Consider the following 24,572-nt stretch of genomic DNA (forward strand, 5'->3'; position numbering starts at 1 on the left):
ATAGATTAATGCACACTGAAGAGATGATGGAGGAAATGTACCTCATATCTTTACTCGCCTGCCCGAGTGTCAGAACTACTGCACTCAGGATGCAGAAAACCCAGCAATCTGGGTGCAATAGTACTGGCACCTGGGCAGGTGAGTATCGCTGACCCTTTGTGCTGTATTAATTGTCTTTTTGGAGTATTTTCAGTCCTCTTTGTGTTTTTCTTTTTTGCCACCTCATCGCTCCATGACAGACACAAGAAGCAAAGCTGCAGTGTAAAGCAAAGTAAGAAAAGGAGGACCCATAAAAACCAGTGGCAGAGGTCTGGGACAGGGGAACACCTGATGGACCAGCTGCCTGATCCCCAGCCTGTGAAGCCGGCCCACTTGCTGCATCGCTGGTGGATAACTGGGACTGTTCCGTGGCTGTTCGATGAGTGGCCGCTCCAGAGGACGATCCAGGTTCTGTGTAGAAAAGAAAAACATTACTACACAAAAATAACAATTGTAAAAGCGCCAACTACTGTGGAATAGAAAAATTTAGATTAGGGAATACAACACAAAAATACTTACGTTCTCTGAGCAAGGACCGGCCTCAGGAAAGCCAGCATCCGGTGACAGTGGTATTTCCTGAGCCTTGCTGCAGCACCACCACTGCGAACTTGGATCTCCTGTCTCAGGTCCTTGTTGAAGCGATCCTTCATCGAAAGCCAACGGGATCTGACTTTGTTCTCTGTGAAGGGGGAAAAAAAAAGAAATGGTTAAACAATGCACTTTAGGCCGGGATCACACAACTGTATGTGATGCGAGAGACTCGCAGGAGTTTATCGCATCACCCACGGTTGTGTGACCCCGGCCTTACAGGTTCACTGTCACATCAGACCACATTGCAATACTTATGAAATTCCTTTCGGACTTGTGGCGTTGTCCCAATCAGCGATCGGGCCGCCTCATTCCACAGCCACCGAATCGCCACGTTGTCCGAGTGCTGCTGCTCCCGGGTGTCCAACAACGGCACTCGCTCCTGCACTAAGCTGATGGCCATTATCAACTTCTTCCTCCTCCCGTTGTGGAACCTAGAAATGAAAGGCATTAATGTTGGAAAGATAAAACACTTTTAAACCCAAAACAGTCAAGATTAACCAAATACAGTCAAGAATACTTACACGCCATCTTGCCACCGGAACTTGGGCCTGAGTCTGCTGCTCCCGCTCTTCTGCACTTGAAGTGGTCTGTTAAGAAAAAACCATGATTTTGCCACATGTGTAAATGGTGAGAGTGAATACTTACCAATCCGTTGCAAATGTTCTCCGGTCTCCTGTCCGGTGTGTTCAGCACTTGATGATTGCAGACTGCAGGGAGAAAAACGGACAGACATTAGCTTTTGTACCCACATTTTGTATTGCAGAGTCCAATCGCTTCCAGAGGCTGGAGAGTCCTGGACTTCCGGTGCCCACACCCTCTATTTTTATACATCTTTGTGTGGCGGGCGGCTTAAACCAGTTCCTGGACTTGTTTACTCAGAAAACGCGTGCGTAAGCAAATGCAGTCGTATGCCTCTCCTTGCGTACCTATGCATTCTCATTGACTGTAATGCGTTGTTTTCATGCGTATGGCAGCGGAAATTTGATGTCTCAAAAAATGCAACATGGTGCGTTAGCTGCGCCCCGCTGCACACCGTGAAATGACGCATGCGTAAGCATCCGCAGGCAAACGCATGTCCCTGCGTCCACCATGTTATGAAAGATATGAAATCAGAACGCATGCGGATGTATGTGGATGAAACGCTGCGGACACGACCACAAATGTGAAACCGGCCTTAGCCTTGGACATGTTAGTGTCCACGGCGATGTAGTGAAAAGCTGCTCTGGGATGTTGTGGTGTGAAACTGACTGCAGGATGGTAGTCCGTTTCATTCCAGGCCCGGGTTTTCCATGTGGCTGAAGGCCACAGGTTCCTTTAAGTCCTGCAGGAAAGGGGTTAGGTGGGTCAGATGTAATGTCAGTGTCAGTCTGGTGTGTGCTATGGTGCAGAGCAGTCAGCTTTGCAGAGCTATCACTGTGTGAGGCAACACAGGCCAGCGGAGCCAGCAGCCAGGGCAGCTGAATAGCCTGGCACCCGCAGCGTACACAGCGGTGCTGCCATCCATGGTGACTGGTCTCGGAGGTGAACCAGAGGCGGATGTCCTGTGCCTGAAGGCGGAATAGCGTGTTTAAAAGGATGCAAACAGGTGTATGTGGTACCCGGCTGCAATCCGGAGGATATCATGGACTGTGTACGGCTGGGAGTAGAGACCTTGACACGGCGCTGCAGTCGCCCACAAAAACTGGACAAAATGAGGTCCAGCGTGTTTAGTGACTGTACAATCTAAAGGATCGTGTGCTATGTGATGCTGTGGGTTAAGACATACACGGCACTGCAGTAACTGGGCAAAGGGAGGTCCGGCACATTTAGTGACTGCAAACGAAAAGATGCCGTGTAGTGCTGTGACATGGACACTAATACTGTGCACTATTATTATATGTACTTGTGTGAATTGGACTTTTATGCTGTGAAGTAAAACATTAAAGAGACTTTGTGTTGGAACTTTGTGGGTCACTGCCTCCTCACTGCATAAGTGTGCTTACTGCAGCACTACACCTGATATGGGATTTTTTCACAGCCAAAGGCGTTGGATGCTTCACCAGGATCCATCATGGTCTCAATGCTGAGCTGTATGTGCATATCCTACAAGACAATTAACTTTGTATACTCGAATACTGTGGGTATGAAAAGGACGAAATGGTGTTCCAACACAATGACCCGAAGCAGACGTCAAGATTGGCAAAGAAATGGTTCAATGACAATAAAGTAAATTTGCTGGATTGTCCCCACGGTCCCCAGACCCCAACCCAGTCAAACACTTGTGGGTTGAATTGAAGAAAAAGCTGTATATGTACCCAAGTGAGTCGACCAGCATGCACCAACTTTGGGAACAAGTAGAAGAGACCTGTAACCGGATTCCGGTCGAGACATGCTTGAATCTGATTGTGAGGATCTGAGGTCGTGGGCTGTAATGATCACCTAGGCAGGTTAATGATGCAACTATTTTTATTCCATACATCCATGGTTGCACAACAAATCCATGTAGATGGACAACATACAATGTCCTCAGTCCACAAATTCCCAATCTGGGATCGGTAGTTTCACTGGCCCCGCGCCAATCAATGCCCACTGCCTCCTAACTTCTGGTTGGCCCACAGCTTTTGGTATTTCCAGCTGTTATAGTGTGCAGTCACAGCCTATGTTCCTCCAGACGATAGATATCACGACCGTAGCTCATGGATACCTCTCCAGAACGTGATACTCCATCCCAGCTCGGATCCTCTCTCTTCCCTGTCACTCCAACCACTGCCTGATTCAACCCATGTGTCCTTTTTTTCTCCCTTCCCCTTAAACAATTTTCTTTAGTTCACAGAACAAAGCGTATTCCGTCACGTGAGGCCGATGTGAGACCCCCGGTGGTGATGGCTCTACTATCTCCATCCACACAACAGGCCTAGGCTGGTAGAACAATGGATTGATGAGGGCAAATGTAAAGAAATCATCTTGGCAATCTACTGTCTGGCCTTTAAAGCCCCCCGTCACACACAGCAATCTCGCTAACGAGATCGCTGCTGAGTCACAAGTTTTGTGATGGAACAGCGATGTCACCAGCGAGATTGCTGTGTGTGACACTGACCAGCGACCGGCCCCCCTACCGGGTATTGCTGATCGTCCTAAAATGGCCAGGACATTTTTTTTGTTCGCTGGTCTCCCGCTGGCCAGCACGCATCGCTGCGTGTGGTTTCTAAGCGGCGCGCAGCGCTTTGAAACCTGATGTGAACCTTAGTTACCAACGCGCTGGTGCAGGGAGCTGGTAGCCAAGGTACACATCGGGTTTTTAAGCGGCGTGACTGCCCTAAGCTCCCGTCACACACATGACCTGGTCAGGATCGCTGGGGCATCGCTACATGTTTGCTGGTGAGCTGTCAAACAGGCAGATCTCACCAGCGATCAGGACCAGCGACGACACGGGTAACAAGCGCGTGCGTCGCTTAGTTACCTGCTGTTTACCTTGGATACCAGCTCCCAGAGCGAGCACGCTGGTATCCAAGGTACACAGCGGGTTTCTAAGTGCCGCGCGGCGCTTAGAAACCCGCTGTTTACCTTGGATACCAGCTCCCAGCGTCTGCTTACAGTGCTGGGAGCTCGCTGATCGATGGTCTCCCGCTGCCACACGCAGCGATGCATGCTGGCCAGTGTATGACCAACAATCAAAAAATGGCCCAGGACATTACTAAGCGATCAGCGATAACCGGCGGCGGGGGGGGGGGGCAGCCGCTGATACGTGTGACACACACAGCGAGATCGCTGGTGCGTCACAAAACTTGTGACTCGGCAGCGATCTCGCTGTGTGTGACGGCGGCTTTAGGTGTACTTAAATCCAGCCTGCTCATCTTCCTTTGCTTAGGGTACCATTACACAGCGACGCTCCAGCGATCCCGACAGCGATACGACCTTTTAAGGATCGCTGGTGCATCGCTACATGATCGCTAGTAAGCTGTCAGACAGGCAGATCTACTCAACGACGCAGCAGCGATCCGGCGATCCATATAACGACCTCGGCGGTCGTTGGGACCTTGTCGCACAGCAGCGGTTCTGACGGCTCAGACCTCGCTAGGTGTGCTTCAGCGTTGTCTTTTCCACGCCCCTCTGCTCCGATTGGTGGCCACTACTGCGCTATCACTACGCGGTTTGCTTCAGCGTCCCTGTCTGAGTCGTTAGTGCGCTATTTATTCGTGTATCCACAGTCGGGGACACGCGATTATTATAACTGTACGTGTTAAATGTTATGATTGCATATAGTCGATAACGGACCTATAAAAGGAAACGCTACAAAGATCCAAATTTGAGATCACCAATCAGAGCTGAGGGGGCGTTGAAAAGACAAAGCAAAATCACGCCTGCGTCCCTGAGTTCTGAGTCGCCAACGAGGTCGCTCGTTGTTATGGCGTCAAACACAGCGATGCACGCTGGCCAGCGGGACACCAACGATCAAAAAAATGGCCCAGGACATTCGAGCGTAATAAAGAAAAAGGTGGGCACACTATGAAAAGGAAAGTAGAAACCGAAGCGCAGGAAACGGTGCACACATTGTTCAGATGTCTATAAAAAGGCTTTATTAAACACCAATGCCTGACAAAGTACATATAAAAACGCCATCAAATCACCAAAAAGCATGGACAATTCAAACCTGACAAGGTAGACCATATAAATACATATAATGCAGGAGCAGCAGTAGATGAAGTTGGGGAGTGATTCACACGTAGATCAAAGCAGTATAGATAGAAATCATTATGCACAATGCCAACATCATATAAATGTAAGCTACAGCACAAAGAAGCTGAGAACAGCGTTAAATCTTTATAGAATTTAATATCACATCATAGGAATTTTAGATCAAAATTGTGCTGTACCCATAAGCGCCCTCAGCGGACGACCAGGGGTTAATTCACATATATGAAGAGCTCCAGAGAACCGCACTCCACAATAACATGATTGTCTGGTCTGTCCGGTCCATTCTCACCACGACAGCTTCGTCAGGGAAGTAGTCTCTAAGTGTGTCCAGTCCCTTTTTATATATTGCAGGTGCACTTACAATTGCTCTCGGACGCGCCGGCACCTGTGTGCGGCACCTCCCAGGCATTTCCGGTTTGAAGGCGAAACTCCTTGATTTTGGCTGCGCATGCGCTAAGTGCGGTTCACCAGATCTAGCAATGGCAATGATGCGTTCCACTGAAAGGATGTAATTCTCCTATCATGGGTTCTGAACTGCGCATGCGCTGAGTGTGGTTCACCAGATCTGGTAATGGCGATGATGCATCCCACTGAAAGGATGTCATTCTCCTATCATGGGCTCTGAACTGCGCATGCGCTGAGTGTGGTTCACCAGATCTAGCAATGGCGATGATGCGTTTCACTGAAAGGTTGTAATTCTCCTATCATGGGCTCTGAACTGCGCATGCGCTTAGTGTGGTTCACCAGATCTAGCAATGGCAATGATGCGTTCCACTGAAAGGATGTAATTCTCCTATCATAGGCTCTGAACTGGGCATGCACTGAGTGTGGTTCCCCAGATCTGGCAATGGCGATGATGCATCCCACTGAAAGGATGTCATTCTCCTATCATGGGCTCTGAACTGCGCATGCGCTGAGTGTGGTTCACCAGATCTAGCAATGGCGATGATGCATCCCACTGAAAGGATGTCATTCTCCTATCATGGGCTCTGAACTGCGCATGCGCTGAGTGTGGTTCACCAGATGTAGCAATGGCGATGATGCGTCCCACTGAAAGGATGTAATTCTCCGATCATGGGCTCTGAACTGCGCATGCGCTGAGTGTGGTTCACCAGATCTAGCAATGGCGATGATACGTCCCACTGAAAGGATGTAATTCTCCTATCATAGGCTCTGAACTGCGCATGCGCTGAGTGTGGTTCACCAGATCTAGCAATGGCGATGATGTGTTTCACTGAAAGGTTGTAATTCTCCTATCATGGGCTCTGAACTGCGCATGCGCTGAATGTGGTTCACCAGATCTGGCAATGGCGATGATGCGTCCCACTGAAAGGATGTAATTCTCCTATCATGGGCTCTGAACTGCGCATGCGCTGAGTGTGGTTCACCAGATCTAGCAATGGCGATGATGCGTCCCACTGAAAGGATGTAATTCTCCTATCATGGGCTCTGAACTGCGCATGCGCTGAGTGTGGTTCACCAGATCTGGCAATGGCGATGATGCGTTCCACTGAAAGGATGTAATTCTCCTATCATGGGCTCTGAACTGCGCATGCGCTGAGTGTGGTTCACCAGATCTTGCAATGGCGATGATGCGTCCCACTGAAAGGATGTAATTCTCCTATCATAGGCTCTGAACTGCGCATGCACTGAGTGTGGTTCACCAGATCTAGCAATGGCGATGATACGTCCCACTGAAAGGATGTAATTCTCCTATCATAGGCTCTGAACTGCGCATGCGCTGAGTGTGGTTCACCAGATCTAGCAATGGCGATGATGTGTTTCACTGAAAGGTTGTAATTCTCCTATCATGGGCTCTGAACTGCGCATGCGCTGAATGTGGTTCATCAGATCTGGCAATGGCGATGATGCGTCCCACTGAAAGGATGTAATTCTCCTATCATGGGCTCTGAACTGCGCATGCGCTGAGTGTGGTTCACCAGATCTAGCAATGGCGATGATGCGTCCCACTGAAAGGATGTAATTCTCCTATCATGGGCTCTGAACTGCGCATGCGCTGAGTGTGGTTCACCAGATCTGGCAATGGCGATGATGTGTCCCACTGAAAGGATGTAATTCTCCTATCATGGGCTCTGAACTGCGCATGCGCTGAGTGCAATACCCCATGTCTGATAGGAGCAGTAGTGCATTTCTCTGCGGGAAGATTGTCATAATATCTTTTGAGGTATTCTCCATTTCTGCCAATAGCTATATAGACTCCTTAGAAAATAGTCAAATTACTGATGTGAGACAAGTCGCTGTTAAACAGTAATGGCAGACAGTCCTCTCCCCATAAGCTGTCAGTAAGGCTGTCTAGTACTAATCCTACTCACAGCAGCCCAATCTAGATATTCCACGGGTGCCTCGCCCAACCGTTCCAGCATGAAGGAATATTCTATATACGCCCGCCCCTACCTCTATATGCATTCTGTAGAAAGCGCTGACCAGCTATGTGTATTACACAAGTAATGATAATATAGCGCATGCACCAGGAATCTCATCAGGACGGCAATGTCACCGCCCCTAGCGGGAGATGTATAGCCATAGTTATTTTCCTCACACTTGGTGGATATACGTACCGGAGATGGATAAATATGCCCACCACAATAAATTCCCACAGTTTGGGCATTTTTTTTTTTTAGATATAATAGCATTTTCCTATATTATTTATCTTAGAAGCGTCATAACCCGCTCCATATTAATATATCCCCCTACACAGTGGCAACATGGCGTCGTAATCTCCAAAAATGAGAGAGGATATAAATGTGTCTCCACAATTGAGGATAATGCATTGACTGGTATTTCAGTGTACATATATGAAGAATGGCAGGTAGCGCACCTCATGGAATGTTCAGGACCCACACGTCAGGAACATTTTCCACCTCTATATTCCTCCAGACTAGTAGCGGGTAAAGTCCCTCCATTAAATTGACCACCTTATAGAAACACAGCAATGCTGTCCGCTAGTGGTAAGGACCTGAAATCCTATGTTCCCAAGCACAGCGTGGCGAGTCCTCCATCAACCCTAATCGCGTGAATATGGCCCCTGCTCTGATCTGTATGTGCCAACCACACCGGTAACCACTCCTTGCCCTGGCGTCCAAACGATACCGCTCCTCCTTACCTGTAATTGTACCCCACAGGTGTAGTGTAAGCCCCAAACGTTGTGACTGACCGCTCTCTCTCCCGTAAGGATCCCAGTGCGGCCCAGCTCCCCATTCACGCCGTACGCTCTGACTGTATTACGCTTGTAAATCCACCTCGATTCAGACCTTAGCAATTCCCCAAGCCGATCCGTTTTCCGAATATTTGTCTTGACTTTTCGGACATTGGAGCACGATCAGCGATATCCAGCGGGGGGCCGCTATGTGTCCCCCGTAGCGAGATCGCAGGCGAGGTCGCCATGTGTAACGTAGCCCTTACTGTCCGTGATTGTAACATTGATTCCTGAGGATGACCTGATGAGCAAGCAAATCGCTAATCAAACACCGCAAGAAAATCTCCAGTAAAACACATCAAAACCAGAGCTTCGTGCTGCTAATGTCTCTGCCTGCATCCACTTGTCCCATAGTCTTCAGTAAGTGGCCACATCCTCATACTGAGCAGCCCGGCAGGATTCAGGCACTGGTGGAAGCCAGAGGTGGATTTACAAATTTAGATTTCTAGGAGCAAAAAAAGGTAACAATGCAGTGACAGAAATCTGCATAGCTAATCATATGCTAAATAGCTGCCAATCCCATTTATGTGCGAGCTCGATGATTATAAGACGATGGTGGTCTCACGGTAGAAGTGGATGTGTGACATGGAGCCTGAGAGTCAGAAGGCCACAATCTTGTTTCCCTTTTGCTCCTCACGGTGTATTCTTCCCTAGATCATCTACAGTCTTCGCCTGTGTGTGTGTGTGTGTGTGTGTGTGTATGTATGTGTGTGTGTGTGTATATATATATATATATATATATATATATATATTATAGTGTACAGACACACTTGCTCTGTTTGGAATAAATCAGTACACTCCAATGAAAGTATTGTTTAGACTAAAATATACTAATTACAAAGAATTCTCACCATAGGCATGTCTAATTTTTTATTACACCGGTGTCCAGCAGACAGGTGACTATAATAGGGCGATGCTGAATAAAGAACTCCCCCACCTCGGCCACATGTGCCACCTTCTAATGAGAGTGCCAACACCTGATACCGGGCAGTGGGATACATAAGAGGAGCATTGGGGACATTTTTTTTTTCATCTTGGCCCCCTGAGGAAGCTGATGCGAAACGCGCGTTGGGGTGCGTGTGGCATCCACAGACATGGATATGAGTTAGATCTGGTAATGGTATGACTCGTCCCACCACTATTTGGGATAGTATTTTTGATAGTCCATGACTATAATACACATTATGAATTAGCGCCCACATGTGGTGCTAGGAGCCTGCCATTATACCTGGTCTTTTTATAACTAGTTTATGCATGCGTTTAGCCCAATGTGAGGCTCCTTTCCCAGTGTCTGTGGGGTTACACCACATTTTTGGCGCACCTAAGACCTGCTTTGAATAGCTCTGTCAATAAGTCTTGTCTTATGTGTATTGCATTGTATACTAAACTGGTTTCTGGTATTTTTTGTGGATTCTATGCTCCTTGTTTCCTGTTTCAGTGTTATTTAGGAGCTCCAATGGTTCCAACCTGTAACAGTCTTAATAGATAGGCTTTTGGACTGGCCTTTGATAATATGGTTTCTGTGTCTGAGATTCTGTTTTACAAGAAGGGAAGGTGATGGCACAAGACCATCGGTGAAGCTTTAGTTACCAGTCACGGGAGTAAGGCCATAGAAAATGTGAGAAAGATGGAACTGCATCATCTCTGAATCGTCCAGGCGACCACAGAAGTCACTAACAGGAGTGTCTTGTGGTGAGATGGTGCAATAAAATCCACATGTAAGAGAAAGCCAAACTGGCAGAGGAATGGCAGCATGGGAGGGGAGGGCGAGTTCACAGAGGAAGCTGCTTCTAAAGTCCAGGCCCGAAAAAGCCGCCCACAATGTGTCAGGACCCTGTCTAAAAAATGTGAAGATACTGGGGCTTCGTACTCTGGAGTGATGAGACCAAGAGAAATGGTGTCATAAAGTTGAGTAGGACAAAGAGAATTGCATGCTGCCTACAGTGAGACCTGGTGGTGGCCGTGTCCTTATGTGGGATCACATGTCCACAATGGGATCATGAAGTCACAGCTGTCCTGCTCTATACTGACAGATGCGCCATAACTCTGGCACTTTCTGTAAGGATGCGGAGGGCACCATCAGGTAGTAAGACTGATTAGAAGGGATCCAACCACAGTATGTCAAATTACATGTAAATCGCAAAAAAAGAAACCAAGAAGACATACACCAAAAGCAGGGATCACCATAGAAAGATTATCAATTTTATTACATGGGATATACAAGACACCAAAAATTTTTTTTTTAAAAACATTTAATATGGACAGCGGTTATTCCACTTAACCTGTAAACCTGGGAGCAGTGACGAGCCCTACATCCCATCACCCAATTGTGTACACGTGAAGCGTGTAGCAGGTCCATATAATGGATATAATGTGTATAATACAAAGAGGTCTACATATATATTGTAGCTTGATGCCTCAATTTAAGTATGCCAAGGACAATGTCCTGAGTGCAGATATTTGTGAATATATGAGAGGGGAGCAAAGAAATAAAAAGCACACACAATGTGTATAATATACTCCACCCTACACAAGACAGGCTAGAGATCAGATGTTACTAGATGCCGCAATTAGGGTATATCCAGAAGAGTCTTGTCCTGAGTGCAAGGATTTAAGAGTGGGGGGTATAAGAGTTTAAAAAATACACACAATGGGATACTAATGAACGTGTCAAGATAGAATATTGTGGCATCAAATATGGGTCTAGTATAGTGAACTATAATAAAGCCCACTCTATTAACCCGGGTTCAAAAGATCACAGAGAACTATGGGGTTAACCCAAGCCAAAGCGTGTAACAAATGGATAAGAAATAATCCTCCCTTCCCATATACTTTACCCCCCAAGGCAGCAGCAGGCTGATGGAAGAGTGACGGACATGCTCACTGAATGCAAATGACCATTATACACAGATAGGTGTGCGAGGACCAGGCATTGTTCCCATAACCCCCGACGCGCGTCGTCACAGCTGTGACTTCATCGGGGCACATTGAGATGGTAGATCCACTGAGTTTAAATATGCACAGCAATACCAATTAGTTGTAACAGCTGCGGAGACTCAGCGCCTGGAGGACGCTCCCAGTGGTAGCATGGAGTCACTAAGGGCGCAGGAGCTGGACCAATACCATGGCGACCATAGACGCTGTATGATAGTAGTCCGGCACCTGACTGAGACAAGAGTAGTGAGTCTGAATAACGCAGTAGCGCTGGAAGGTCCTGTTTCTATCCCTTGGAATGTAATCGTGACCTATTCTGGCGGGTCCTAATGCAAGAATGTAGCGCTACTTAGACTATTCTGTTCCTCTATTATAACCATGAAATAAAGTAAATGGATCAAATAGCGGCAATCCGATACATATCATTGAAGTGCGACATTAAATATATGATGGTTTAGCGCTACTTTGACAAGTAAAATTGCCTATTATAACCATATGAGACACAAGGTAAATAAGCTCAGAGAGCGGCGACCTAGAACCTTCATCTGAGGACGCTGACGCACATAATTACATTTACAACACATAGATACCGCAATAAGATATCCATAGGGGTGCCAACGAGAAACCATGTATGTTTTGTCTACCAAAGGTGTAGGTTCACCAGAAAAACAGACTGTGGAGACCTGTGTGGCGTAACCAGTGCCTTCCCCCCTCCCTCCAATCCCGCAGTGAAACACAGACAATCCTAGGTGGGCTGAACAGGTCGGTCACAGTTTATTAATTAGATAATCAGAGAACGGCAATTCCACTTCGTAACGGGCGGCTCGCGCCGAGATCCTGTCCGCATTCGACAGGCAAGTTGGCCCAACGAGTGGTTAGGAACCTTTGCCCTCCTCTGCTTCTCCCGCTGTGACTTAGTAAAGGTAAAATGGTGAGTCTTACATTTACATATCTTTATATAAACTGCAAATTTAATTTCTATCTGCCGGTTAGTATGGCCATACACATCCATTAACACCTATAAGGGAGGGAGGGTGGGACAATAGCACGATCGCTTCTAGGTGTCCGCCAGGAGGGAAAGAGGGAGTTAATGGCACAGACACCTGGCTTTAACCCCTGTAGGTGTGGCCGTAGGACCCTTCCCCTTTAAGAACCATTGGCCGGCAGGGTCATCCCAATTAGTGCATCACCAAGGGGCTTGGTGTGAGGGGGGGGACTGGGCACTGGCAGTCTTGTATTGTTGTTAGATGGGCTCCACAGTCAGAGGTGCGCTCCTTATACAGTCATGGCCAAAAGTTTTGAGAATGACCCAAATATTATATTTTCACATGATCTGCTGCCCTCTGGTTTTTTTTATGTGTTTGTTAGATGTTTTTATCACATACAGAAATATAATTGCAATCATATTATGAGTAACAAAAGGTTATATTGACAGTTAGAATGAGTTAATGCAGCAAGTCAATATTTGCAGTGTTGACCCTTCTTCAGGACCTCAGCAATTCTCCCTGGCATGCTCTCAATCAACTTCTGGATCAAATCCTGACTGATAGCAGTCCATTCTTGAAAAATCAATGCTTTTATTTTGTCTGAATTTGAAGGTTTTTGCTTGTCCACCCGTCTCTTGATGATTGACCACAAGTTCTCAATGGGATTAAGATCTGGGGAGTTTCCAGGCCATGGTCCCAAAATCTCTATGTTTTGTTCCCTGAGCCATTTAGTTATCACCTTTGCTTTATGGCAAGGTGCTCCATCATGTTGAAAAAGGCATTGTTGATCGCCAAACTGCTCTTGGACGGTTGGGAGAAGTTGCTCTTGGAGGACATTCTGGTACCATTCTTTATTCATGGCTGTGTTTTTAGGCAAGACTGAGAGAGAGCCCATTCCCTTGGCTGAGAAGCCACCCCACACATGAATGGTTTCAGGATGCTTGACAGTTGGCATGAGACAAGACTGGTGGTAGCGCTCACCTGGTCTTCTCCGAATAAGCCGTTTTCCAGATGTCCCAAACAATTGAAAAGGGGATTCATCAGAGAAAATAACTTTACCCCAGTCCTCAGCAGTCCACTCCCTGTACCTCTTGCAGAATATCAGTCTGTCCATGATGCTTTTTCTGGAGAGAAGTGGCTTCTTTGCTGCCCTCCTTGAGACCAGGCCTTGCTCCAAGAGTCTCCGCCTCACAGTGCGTGCAGATGCACTCACACCTGCCTGCTGCCATTCCTGAGCAAGCTCTGCACTGCTGGTAGCCCGATCCCGCAGCTGAAACACTTGTAAGAGACGGTCCTGGCGCTTGCTGGTCTTTCTTGGGTGCCCTTGAGCCTTTTTGGCAACAAGGGAACCTCTCTCCTTGAAGTTCTTGATGATGCGATAGATTGTTGACTGAGGTGCAATCTTTCTAGCTGCGATACTCTTCCCTGTTAGGCCATTTTTGTGCAGTGCAATGATGACTGCACGTGTTCTTTAGAGATAACCATGGTTAACAGAAGAGAAACAATGATGCCAAGCACCAGCCTCCTTTTAAAGTGTCCAGTGGTGTCATTCTTACTTAATCATGACAGATTGATCTCCAGCCCTGGCCTCATCAACACCCACACCTGTGTTAATGGAGCAATCACTGAAACGATGTTAGCTGGTCCTTTTAAGGCAGGGCTGCAATGATGTTGAAATGTGTTTTGGGGGATAAAGTTAATTTTCTAGGCAAATATTGACTTTGCAAGTAATTGCTGTTAAGCTGATCACTCTTTATAACATTCTGGAGTATATGCAAATTGCCATTAGGAAAAATGAAGCAATAGACTTTGTAAAAATTAATATTTGTGTCATTCTCAAAACTTTTGGCCATGACTGTACAGTTCTGCGCCTGCCAGACTGTGGAGACCTGTGTGTCATAACCAGTGCCTTCCCTCCAATCCCGTAAAGAAACACAGACAATCTTAGGTGGGTTGAACACGGGTGGCTCGCGCCGAGATCCTGTCCGCATTCGACAGGCAAGTTGGCCCAACGAGCGGTTATGAAAATTTGCCCTCCTCCGCTTCTACCACAACGGAGGATCCTGTGTATAACCTACACGGGACTCCGACCCCCACCCATCAGCGTTAGGGCCTGTTCAACCCCCTCCTTTACAGTTTACCAGTCAGAAAAATATCGAGGCCAATGTCCGTCAGGTGAACTCCGTCCGGTCTTAATAGTCTTGTGTTATCCCCTTGCAGCTGGTAGTGACGAATTACGATACCGCCTTTTCCTCTCACAAATTTTCCCATCCTGGCGTTGAATTTCCTCGTGCGCTCTATGGCTTTTTTTTATCTCTTGCGCCTCGCCAGACAGCCCGTGGTATCATCTCTGACCACACCAGTATCATATTTGTGAATAAACAGGGGAGCCGGTCTATATCCGTTGTCATCCACTTATACAGATCCGCCACCTTTTGCTTGCCAAGATCATTGCCACCCGCGTGTACCACCATTATCACTGGGCGCTTTGCCCTCTTTGAAATGTCAACCATCTCTTTTGAACCCCTGTTTCCATTGGAGGCCTTTGATACCCCTCCATTTAACCTCTAGGCCCGGGAGGTAAAGGTTCCTTCCTCCCATTCGCAGTTTGGCCCTTTTTTCAGCCCAATAGGCATAGGAATGTCTTACAACCCAAACTTCAACTCCTGCAAGAGACAACATATGTTAATTCAGCAAATCAGGTCTTATGTATCTGGCGAAGCATGCAGATTTCCAACGCCCCATTCTCTGCACCTCGGCCTCTGACACTCCTGCCCTAGCTGCTTCTGTGTCTGCCCCGTTACGGAATGAATGTGTCCCGTACTCTTTTGGATTTGCACCAGTTTTCTCCAAGCACAGCTTAAAAATTGCCTGGAATTGGTACTTTGTCAGAGGGGACCCGTCTGTATCAGTGACGAAAAATCTACATGCGTGCTTTATTACGGTGTATTTTTCGACGCTCTTTAGCGGGCAAACGGGGCCGTTTGATGCGTTAACCAGAACCCATGAGCCCCTCCCAGTGGGATCGCACTTGAATTTCCTAACCCGAATGTGCATAACGTCGCTGCATAGAATTTGTCCTCATTAATTAGGCCACCTTCCAACGCGTTTTTTGACCGTGGTAGTAATTCGCTGATGCGCAGCGCTCTGAAAAAGGCGAGTGCAAAGGCTGCAGATATGAGGACCGCCTCGTATTGTGATGTGCAGACTGATGGGGATACGGAAATAATGTCATGCAATAGTCTCAGTGATATGGGGCGGCGGCATTCTTGGCTCGGTTGAAGCCTTTTCCATCCTTTAATGGCTTGCTTAATGAAAAAATACTTTTACATCCGCCCATCCCATTAATTGAAAGAAAAAAGCTAACCCCGACAATTTCCGTTGCGCCGACGCCCCGCTTTCCTTCAGCCGTTCTAGAAACTCCGCCGTCACTGAGCCTCGTGTACGGTCGCATCTATCGACTGGCCTACCCCGAATTAATGAGCACCACTCCTCCCAAGCCTTACCATAGACCTGCCAGGTAGCCTGAGGCACGGATTAGGGGCAGCAGTGATTGGCCACTGTGTCCCACAGGGATAGTGGACCCTGAATCCCCAGTGTTTGCGTGCTGGCATGCTGGATTCTGAAAGCCTGCCAATTGGAAAATAACAATGCACTAATCATATTGTCGTCTACTTCCGCCACAACGGTGGCTCTACACCAAATATTGTTTTGCAGGCATAGCAGCGCTAGGCGACGTAATAGAGCAAGTATGGGCAGGGATGAAGATGACATGTGGTTTAGACACCTTGCTGTCTTCATATTTTTTGTTTGGAAACGAATGTTGCTATTTTTTAACAGATTAGCCCATATCTCAACGGCCGCCACTATTGCAAATATCTCCCCTAGGGCTGGGTCACGACCCCAGCTTGATGCGGCCCATATCTCCGGCCATTCGCCTTTACACCATTGGTTTTTGTAGATTGCCTCTTTTTTGCTCCACCCTATTGCCAGCCCCAAGTCCTTGCTTGCAGTCTCTTTAGCCATGACACATGTGTGACCGTTGTACGATTGCAGGAACGTCAGCCATACTAGTAAATCTGCTTGTAACGCACGAGTGAGCCTAATTCTATGGCCGGGCTGAGAAGCGCCCTTAGTTGCCAATGACAACCTGCGCGAGAAAGCCCTGCCGACCGGCATTACGCGGCAGGCGAACGTCAGTAGACCCAATAATGCCTGCATTTGCTGGAGTGTTACCTTGTTAACTTTGCAGAAGCCTTCAAGCATCTGCTGTGTTTTTTGTATTTTATCTACCTGTAAGCCACCAATTTGATGGTTTTCTGCTATCTCGATGCCTAAAAAGGGCAAAATATTGCATGGCCCTTCTGTTTTTTTGGGCGACAATGGTACCCTGAATTGCCGTGAGATAGTTTTGAATTTCTCTAGTAGGTAGGAGCAGAGTTTAGAATTACTGGGGCCGACGACCAAAAAATCGTCAAGGTAGTGAATTAGGGATTTGCTGCCTGTTTCATACCGAACTACCCAATCCAAAAAGGTGCTAAATAACTGGAAATAGTGACATGAGATGGAACATCCCATTGGTAAGCACATATCAAAATAATAGAGCTGGTCCACCTTGCATCCCAGTAGGTGGTAACATTCGGGGTGAGCCGGTAGTAACCGGAATGCCGATTCTATGTCGGATTTAGCCAGCAGGGCGCCGGGCCCGGCTGCCCGGACTAGTTCTACCGCCTTATCGAAGGACGCGTATGTGACAGACGCTTCTTCTGGGGAGATGGCGTCGTTAACAGATTCGCCCTTTGGATGAGACAAATGATGGATCAGGCGGTATTTACCGGGCTCCTTTTTTGGGATAATACCTAGTGGCGATATTCTGTTATTTTTGGAGGGCAGTGACTGAAAGGGACCTGCTATTCTACCTGATTCCACCTCCTTTTCTATTTTTTGTCTCAGGATTTCAGGGAATTCACGAGCAGATTTTAAGTTCTCGGATACGGTTGGCGTTCTTGTAAACTTGAAAGGGACAAAAAAGCCGTCCGTAAAACCTGATCATAGTTGCTGTGCCGCTTTTTTGGCCATTGCGTTTACGCTCACTGGGGTTCTACCTTGCAGGCGCTTTGTATGGCTGTCGAGTGCACCTTGATGGTGGATGTCCCCCTCCCCCCGCAAGCTGAGCAATCGTGTCTGAATTTGCATAGCGCGTGGAAGCGGCAGTTTCCCTCGTCAAACAGCCAGCAGGCCCCGGGTTTTCGTACGGCCACTGAGTTTTGACCTGCGGCTGCGGAGTAATTAGTGGTCGTAGCTGAAAAGTGGGGCTGCTTCTGTGACCGCATGAGACGCAGCCACACGTCTGTCGCTTTAACTCCCCAGCCTAGATCGGGCTGTAGGGCCAGCCGCCTGCGGAACTCCTCGTCGTACCGACGCCAGGCTGAACCGCCGTGCGATTTGTATTAACTATATATACAATAGCACGGTCGCTTCCAGTGTCCGCCAGGAGGGAAAGAAGGAGTTAATGGCACGGACACCTGGCTTTAACCCCTGTACATGTGGCCGTAGGACCTTTCCCCTTTAAGAACCATTGGCCGGCCGGGTCATCCCAATTAGTGCATCACCAAGGGGCCTGTGTGAGGGGGGGACTGGGCACTGGCCGTCTTGTATTGTTGTTAGATGGGCTCCACAGTCAGAGGCGCAATCCTTATACAGTTCTGCGCCTGCCAGCACTTATGCAGTGTCTAATATAAGGTACATGATATAAAGCATAGTACTGTAAGCGCACACGAGTGAGTATTGTAGCAAAAAGACATCAGATGAGCATGTCGTAAGTTCCCTCGAAAATAACACCACTTATACAGTGTCCGCAAACGTTAAGGCATTTGTTCACGGTGCAACGCATGGTCCTGTAGGCACCCAGATAAACCTCAGCTCCAAACCCTGGTAGAAAAGGCAGAACGCCAGAGTAGTGTGATTGTCATTCCCATTGAGTTCACTGAAGGCGCGTGAACTTGGGCACATTAGTCCATCTATTATGACCATATAAGAAACGGTCAAATAGGTAAGTTCAAATAACCATAGTTTGATGACCTCATCCCTGAATAAATTGGTGCACATGGTTAAGATCAAAGCAGAGAAATGCCCCATGAAGAGGTTGCAAAGGGCACATCGAAAGGGAAGTAAACTTATTATTAACCAAAGGCAGACCTTCACCAAGTCCTAAAAGTGGACATGTCGCTCTATTAGTTCCCCAAACAGTCATAATACTTATACAGTGTCAGCCGAATTCAAGGCATTTAATCAAAGTGTAGAGCAGGCTTCCGCTGATCCGTAAAAAGAGATATTGTAGTATGTGCATGTCAGATTAGAATACCAAAGAAGGCAAATCACCAAAATAATAATTGGAATGCGCCTTTAATTTACTTAAGAACATGTCTTCAACTAGTCCATACAGTTATCATGTTAGTCTATGAGTTCCATGGAAAGACCCAACACTTATAGAATAAAGCAGCATTGTTTAGGGAAATCACTTACAATGCAAAAAATACACTGGAATGAATCTAAAGCAAGTACATGCCACATGGGGTGAATCCACCGAATATTGTTTCCATTCATTCGAGGCATATATTCACCACATCCAAGAAAATATAAGAATATCAATCTATGGGTCCCATAAAGAGTCCCAGTAGCACATCTCCGCTAAAGGGTGTGGCATAAAGATCACTAGTAGTAATCCATCAGTACAAATGTCGCTTGTTCCCAGAGGGGAAGAAGAGACTTCCCATTCCTACCGATGAGTTGCATGTAGACTAAATGTAAGAAGCCCATCAACCTGAAAGGCAAATCGATAGTAGATGGATGGCACTGCGTACTCGTCGGAAGGTTGTACATGAGCTACGTTTGCCTTTCAGCCCATACAGAAATATAGATCATGGCTAGACACTTTCTTACATTGGTACCAAATGGAAAGTTTATAGCCCAACCAAACAGTGTGAGAACAACAACTAGCCAAGTATAATTCCAGATCGAGTGGTGATAAAGAGAGCAGGCCACCAATCCGACACAAAGTACATCCGATCAGACCCAAATACTCAAAGATCAGAAGGATGCCAACAAAATGGGGGGAGAGAGATGTTAGGGATAAGGCAATAAATAAGAACGATACAGGCAATTTATCAAAAGCATACGATAACATTGATGAGAGGCAAAGCCAACCATGCACACACTGAATAAGAAAGCTGCCGAGAGCTTGGACAGCTATTTCTCCAAAGTACAAGCAAGACCTTCAATAAACAGAAATAAACCAAAGGACGCAGAAGACCTTACCACATCCAAAGTAGGATAATAATACCAGAAGGCAGGGGGAATGACGAAGTCAGGCAAGTTTTATACCACTAACATTGAATGGGACCAACTGTGTCCGACCGTTAGTCTTCAGTGTGCAGCTTGTTGGAAATAGACCAGATTTGATGCCAACAACTCCAATATACAGGGAAAATCCGGTAGAGAATCCATGGATCGAAGGCCGGCACTTCTTCATGACAATGATACAAAGCTCACATCTGCATAGGTGGATAACAGGTGCCAGTGTTGTGACTCCGCACCTTCTGACAACCGCACCCCGTGGGGAGTTCTGGAGACAAGTTGTCGCCACTCTCCATCATCCAGCCTCTAGACCTCATTCTGGAGAAAGGTGGCAGATGTCATGTCACCACCTTGTTGCTTCCAGGCTTAGAAAACTCGGGGCCGTCCTTGCACTTCATGGAGGTCACAATACTAGGAGGAGTTACTGATGGGGGTGTACTCATTTCTGCATCAATTAATTTAAATAAAACTGAAGCTTTTGTGATGCTTTATATTCTAACCTCACTTACGTGAGGGAAAATGTATGAAACTCAAAATTGACAAAGTGGAGACTGTTCTTGTGTTCAGTGAGAGACTGCCATCTGACTTCACAGGGGGTGTACTCATTTATACTGAGCGTTGTGTATTTGGTATGGACTGGAGAGGGGCACACATCACATTGGGAGGCCGGGGACTGTGCCTTCTCTTGCCCATTTGTGCTGAATCCGTTTTCCCCTGTGCTCTTATTTATTAGATATGGCTGGAAGAGGTGGTGGTGCTCGTAGAGGCGTTATACGGACCTACGCCCGCCTGCAGCCTGTGAGGAGGGTAGAGCCGCAGAAGTGGTTTTCTCCTGCAGATCATAATCATCTCTTCTCCAGCTCCTCCTCTCACCTCGAATCTTCACATGAGGCCTCCTCTTCTGATGACCCCGACTTTATACCTAAGAGGTGAGCAAGAGCAAGCCAGCGAACAGGCCATGCACTCATATTACGCATGTCACTATCCGGAGGGTACATGTCGGCACCCGGGGGGTACATGTCGGCACTCATATTACGCATGTCACTATCCGGGGGGTGCATGTCGGCACTCATATTACGCATGTCACTATCTGGGGGGGGGGGTCCATGTCGGCACTCATATTACGCATGTCACTATCCGGGGGTGCATGTCGGCACTCATATTACGCATGTCACTATCCGGGGGTGCATGTCGGCACTTATATTACGCATGTCACTATCTGGGGGGGGTCCATGTCGGCACTCATATTACGCATGTCACTATCCGGGGGTGCATGTCGGCACTCATATTACGCATGTCACTATCCGGGGGGTGCATGTCGGCACTCATATTACGCATGTCACTATCTGGGGGGGGTCCATGTCGGCACTCATATTACGCATGTCACTATCCGGGGGTGCATGTCGGGACTCATATTACGCATGTCACTATCCGGGGGTGCATGTCGGCACTCATATTACGCATGTCACTATCCGGCGTGGGGGTGCATGTCGGCACTTATATTACACGTCACTATCCGGCGGTGGGGGTGCATGTCGGCACTTATATTACACATGTCACTATGCGGCGGGGAGCATGTCGGCACTTATATTACACATGTCACTATCCGGGGGGTGCATGTCGGCACTTATATTACACATGTCACTATCCGGGGGTGCATGTCGGCACTCATATTACGCATGTCACTATCCGGCGTGGGGGTGCATGTCGGCACTTATATTACACATGTCACTATCCGGCGGGGAGCATGTCGGCACTTATATTACACATGTCACTATCCGGGGGGTGCATGTCGGCACTTATATTACGCATGTCACTATCCGGCGGGGGGGTGCATGTCGGCTTATATTACACATGTCACTATCCGGCGGGGTGGTGCATGTCGGATCTTATATTACACATGTCTCTATCCGATGGGGGGGTGTGCATGTCGGCACTTATATTACACATGTCACTATCCGGGGGGCGCATGTCGGCACTTATATTACGCATGTCACTATCCGGCGGGGGGTGCATGTCGGCTTATATTACACATGTCACTATCCGGCGGGGTGGTGCATGTCGGCTCTTATATTACACATGTCACTATCCGGGGGGTGCATGTCGGCACTTATATTACGCATGTCACTATCAGGCGGGGGGTGCATGTCGGCTTATATTACACATGTCACTATCCGGCGGAGGGGTGCATGTCGGCACTTACATTACACACGTCACTATCCGGCGGGGGGGTGCATATCGTCACTTATATTACACATGTCACTATCCGGCGGGGGGGGGTGCATGTCGGCACTTACAGTGGGGAAAAAAAGTATTTAGTCAGTCAGCAATAGTGCAAGTTCCACCACTTAAAAAGATGAGAGGCGTCTGTAATTTACATCATAGGTAGACCTCAACTATGGGAGACCAACTGAGAAAAAAAATCCAGAAAATCACATTGTCTGTTTTTTTTTCCATTTTATTTGCATATTATGGTGGAAAATAAGTATTTGGTCAGAAACAAGCAATCAAGATTTCTGGCTCTCACAGACCTGTAACTTCTTCTTTAAGAGTCTCCTCTTTCCTCCACTCATTACCTGTAGTAATGGCACCTGTTTAAACTTGTTATCAGTATAAAAAGACACCTGTGCACACCCTCAAACAGTCTGACTCCAAACTCCACTATGGTGAAGACCAAAGAGCTGTCAAAGGACACCAGAAACAAAATTGTAGCCCTGCACCAGGCTGGGAAGACTGAATCTGCAATAGCCAACCAGCTTGGAGTGAAGAAATCAACTGTGGGAGCAATAATTAGAAAATGGAAGACATACAAGACCACTGATAATCTCCCTCGATCTGGTGCTCCACGCAAAATCCCACCCCGTGGGGTCAGAATGATCACAAGAACGGTGAGCAAAAATCCCAGAACCACGCGGGGGGACCTAGTGAATGAACTGCAGAGAGCTGGGACCAATGTAACAAGGCCTACCATAAGTAACACACTACGCCACCATGGACTCAGATCCTGCAGTGCCAGACGTGTCCCACTGCTTAAGCCTGTACATGTCCGGGCCTGTCTGAAGTTTGTAGAGAGCATTTGGATGATCCAGAGGAGTTTTGGGAGAATGTCCTATGGTCTGATGAAACCAAACTGGAACTGTTTGGTAGAAACACAACTTGTCGTGTTTGGAGGAAAAAGAATACTGAGTTGCATCCATCAAACACCATACCTACTGTAAAGCATGGTGGTGGAAACATCATGCTTTGGGGCTGTTTCTCTGCAAAGGGGCCAGGACGACTGATCCGGGTACATGAAAGAATGAATGGGGCCATGTATCGTGAGATTTTGAATGCAAACCTCCTTCCATCAGCAAGGGCATTGAAGATGAAACGTGGCTGGGTCTTTCAACATGACAATGATCCAAAGCACACCGCCAGGGCAACGAAGGAGTGGCTTCGTAAGAAGCATTTCAAGGTCCTGAAGTGGCCTAGCCAGTCTCCAGATCTCAACCCTATAGAAAACCTTTGGAGGGAGTTGAAAGTCCGTGTTGCCAAGCGAAAAGCCAAAAACATCACTGCTCTAGAGGAGATCTGCATGGAGGAATGGGCCAACATACCAACAACAGTGTGTGGCAACCTTGTGAAGACTTACAGAAAACGTTTGACCTCTGTCATTGCCAACAAAGGATATATCACAAAGTATTGAGATGAAATTTTGTTTCTGACCAAATACTTATTTTTCACCATAATATGCAAATAAAATGAAAAAAAAAACAGACAATGTGATTTTCTGGATTTTTCTTTCTCAGTTTGTCTCCCATAGTTGAGGTCTACCTATGATGTAAATTACAGACGCCTCTCATCTTTTTAAGTGGTGGAACTTGCACTATTGCTGACTGACTAAATACTTTTTTTCCCCACTGTATATTACACATGTCACTATCCGGGGAGGTGCACGTCGGCACTTATGTTACACATGTCACTATCCGGGGGTGCATGTTGGCACTTATATTACACATGTCACTATCTGGCGGGGGGGTGCATGTAGGCACTTATATTACACATGTCACTATCCGGGGAGGTGCATGTAGGCACTTATATTACACATGTCAATATCTGGCGGGGGGGGTGCATGTAGGCACTTATATTACACATGTCACTATCTGGCGGGGGGGTGCATGTAGGCACTTATATTACACATGTCACTATCTGGCGGGGGGGTGCATGTAGGCACTTATATTACACATGTCACTATCTGGCGGGGGGGTGCATGTAGGCACTTATATTACACATGTCACTATCCGGCGGGGAGGTGCATGTCGGCTCTTATATTACACATGTCACTATCTGGCGGGGGGGTGCATGTAGGCACTTATATTACACATGTCACTATCTGGCGGGGGGGTGCATGTTGGCACTTATATTACACATGTCACTATCTGGCGGGGAGGTGCATGTCGGCACTTATATTACACATGTCACTATCTGGCGGGGGGGGTGCATGTAGGCACTTATATTACACGTCACTATCTGGCGGGGGGGTGCATGTTGGCACTTATATTACACATGTCACTATCCGGCGGGGAGGTGCATGTCGGCACTTATATTACACATGTCACTATCTGGCGGGGGGGTGCATGTAGGCACTTATATTACACATGTCACTATTCGGCGGGGGGGGGGGGTGCATGTCGGCACTTATATTACACATGTTACTATCTGGCGGGGGGGTGCATGTTGGCACTTCTATTACACATGTCACTATCTGGCGGGGGGGTGCATGTTGGCACTTATAT

General features: G+C 47.4%; 1 protein-coding gene across 3 annotated transcripts in view; it reads left to right on the forward strand.

Moving 5' to 3' along the window:
- HASPIN (histone H3 associated protein kinase) overlaps positions 1 to 24,572 on the forward strand; it is a 160,486-nt gene that overhangs the window by 47,225 nt on the left and 88,689 nt on the right. For all 3 annotated transcript variants that reach the window (XR_012227046.1, XM_073561074.1, XM_073561073.1), the window contains exon 2: positions 20,531 to 20,726. Coding sequence is in view for 2 of the 3 variants with exons in the window: in XM_073561074.1 (XP_073417175.1) it covers positions 20,533 to 20,726 (194 nt within the window). In the remaining variant the exon portion in view is untranslated. The remainder of the gene's footprint in view (positions 1 to 20,530; positions 20,727 to 24,572) is intronic.

This window comes from Dendrobates tinctorius, unplaced genomic scaffold (assembly GCF_039654945.1).
Source record: "Dendrobates tinctorius isolate UK_male_01 unplaced genomic scaffold, ASM3965494v1 ptg000313l, whole genome shotgun sequence".
Lineage (NCBI taxonomy): Eukaryota > Metazoa > Chordata > Amphibia > Anura > Dendrobatidae > Dendrobates > Dendrobates tinctorius.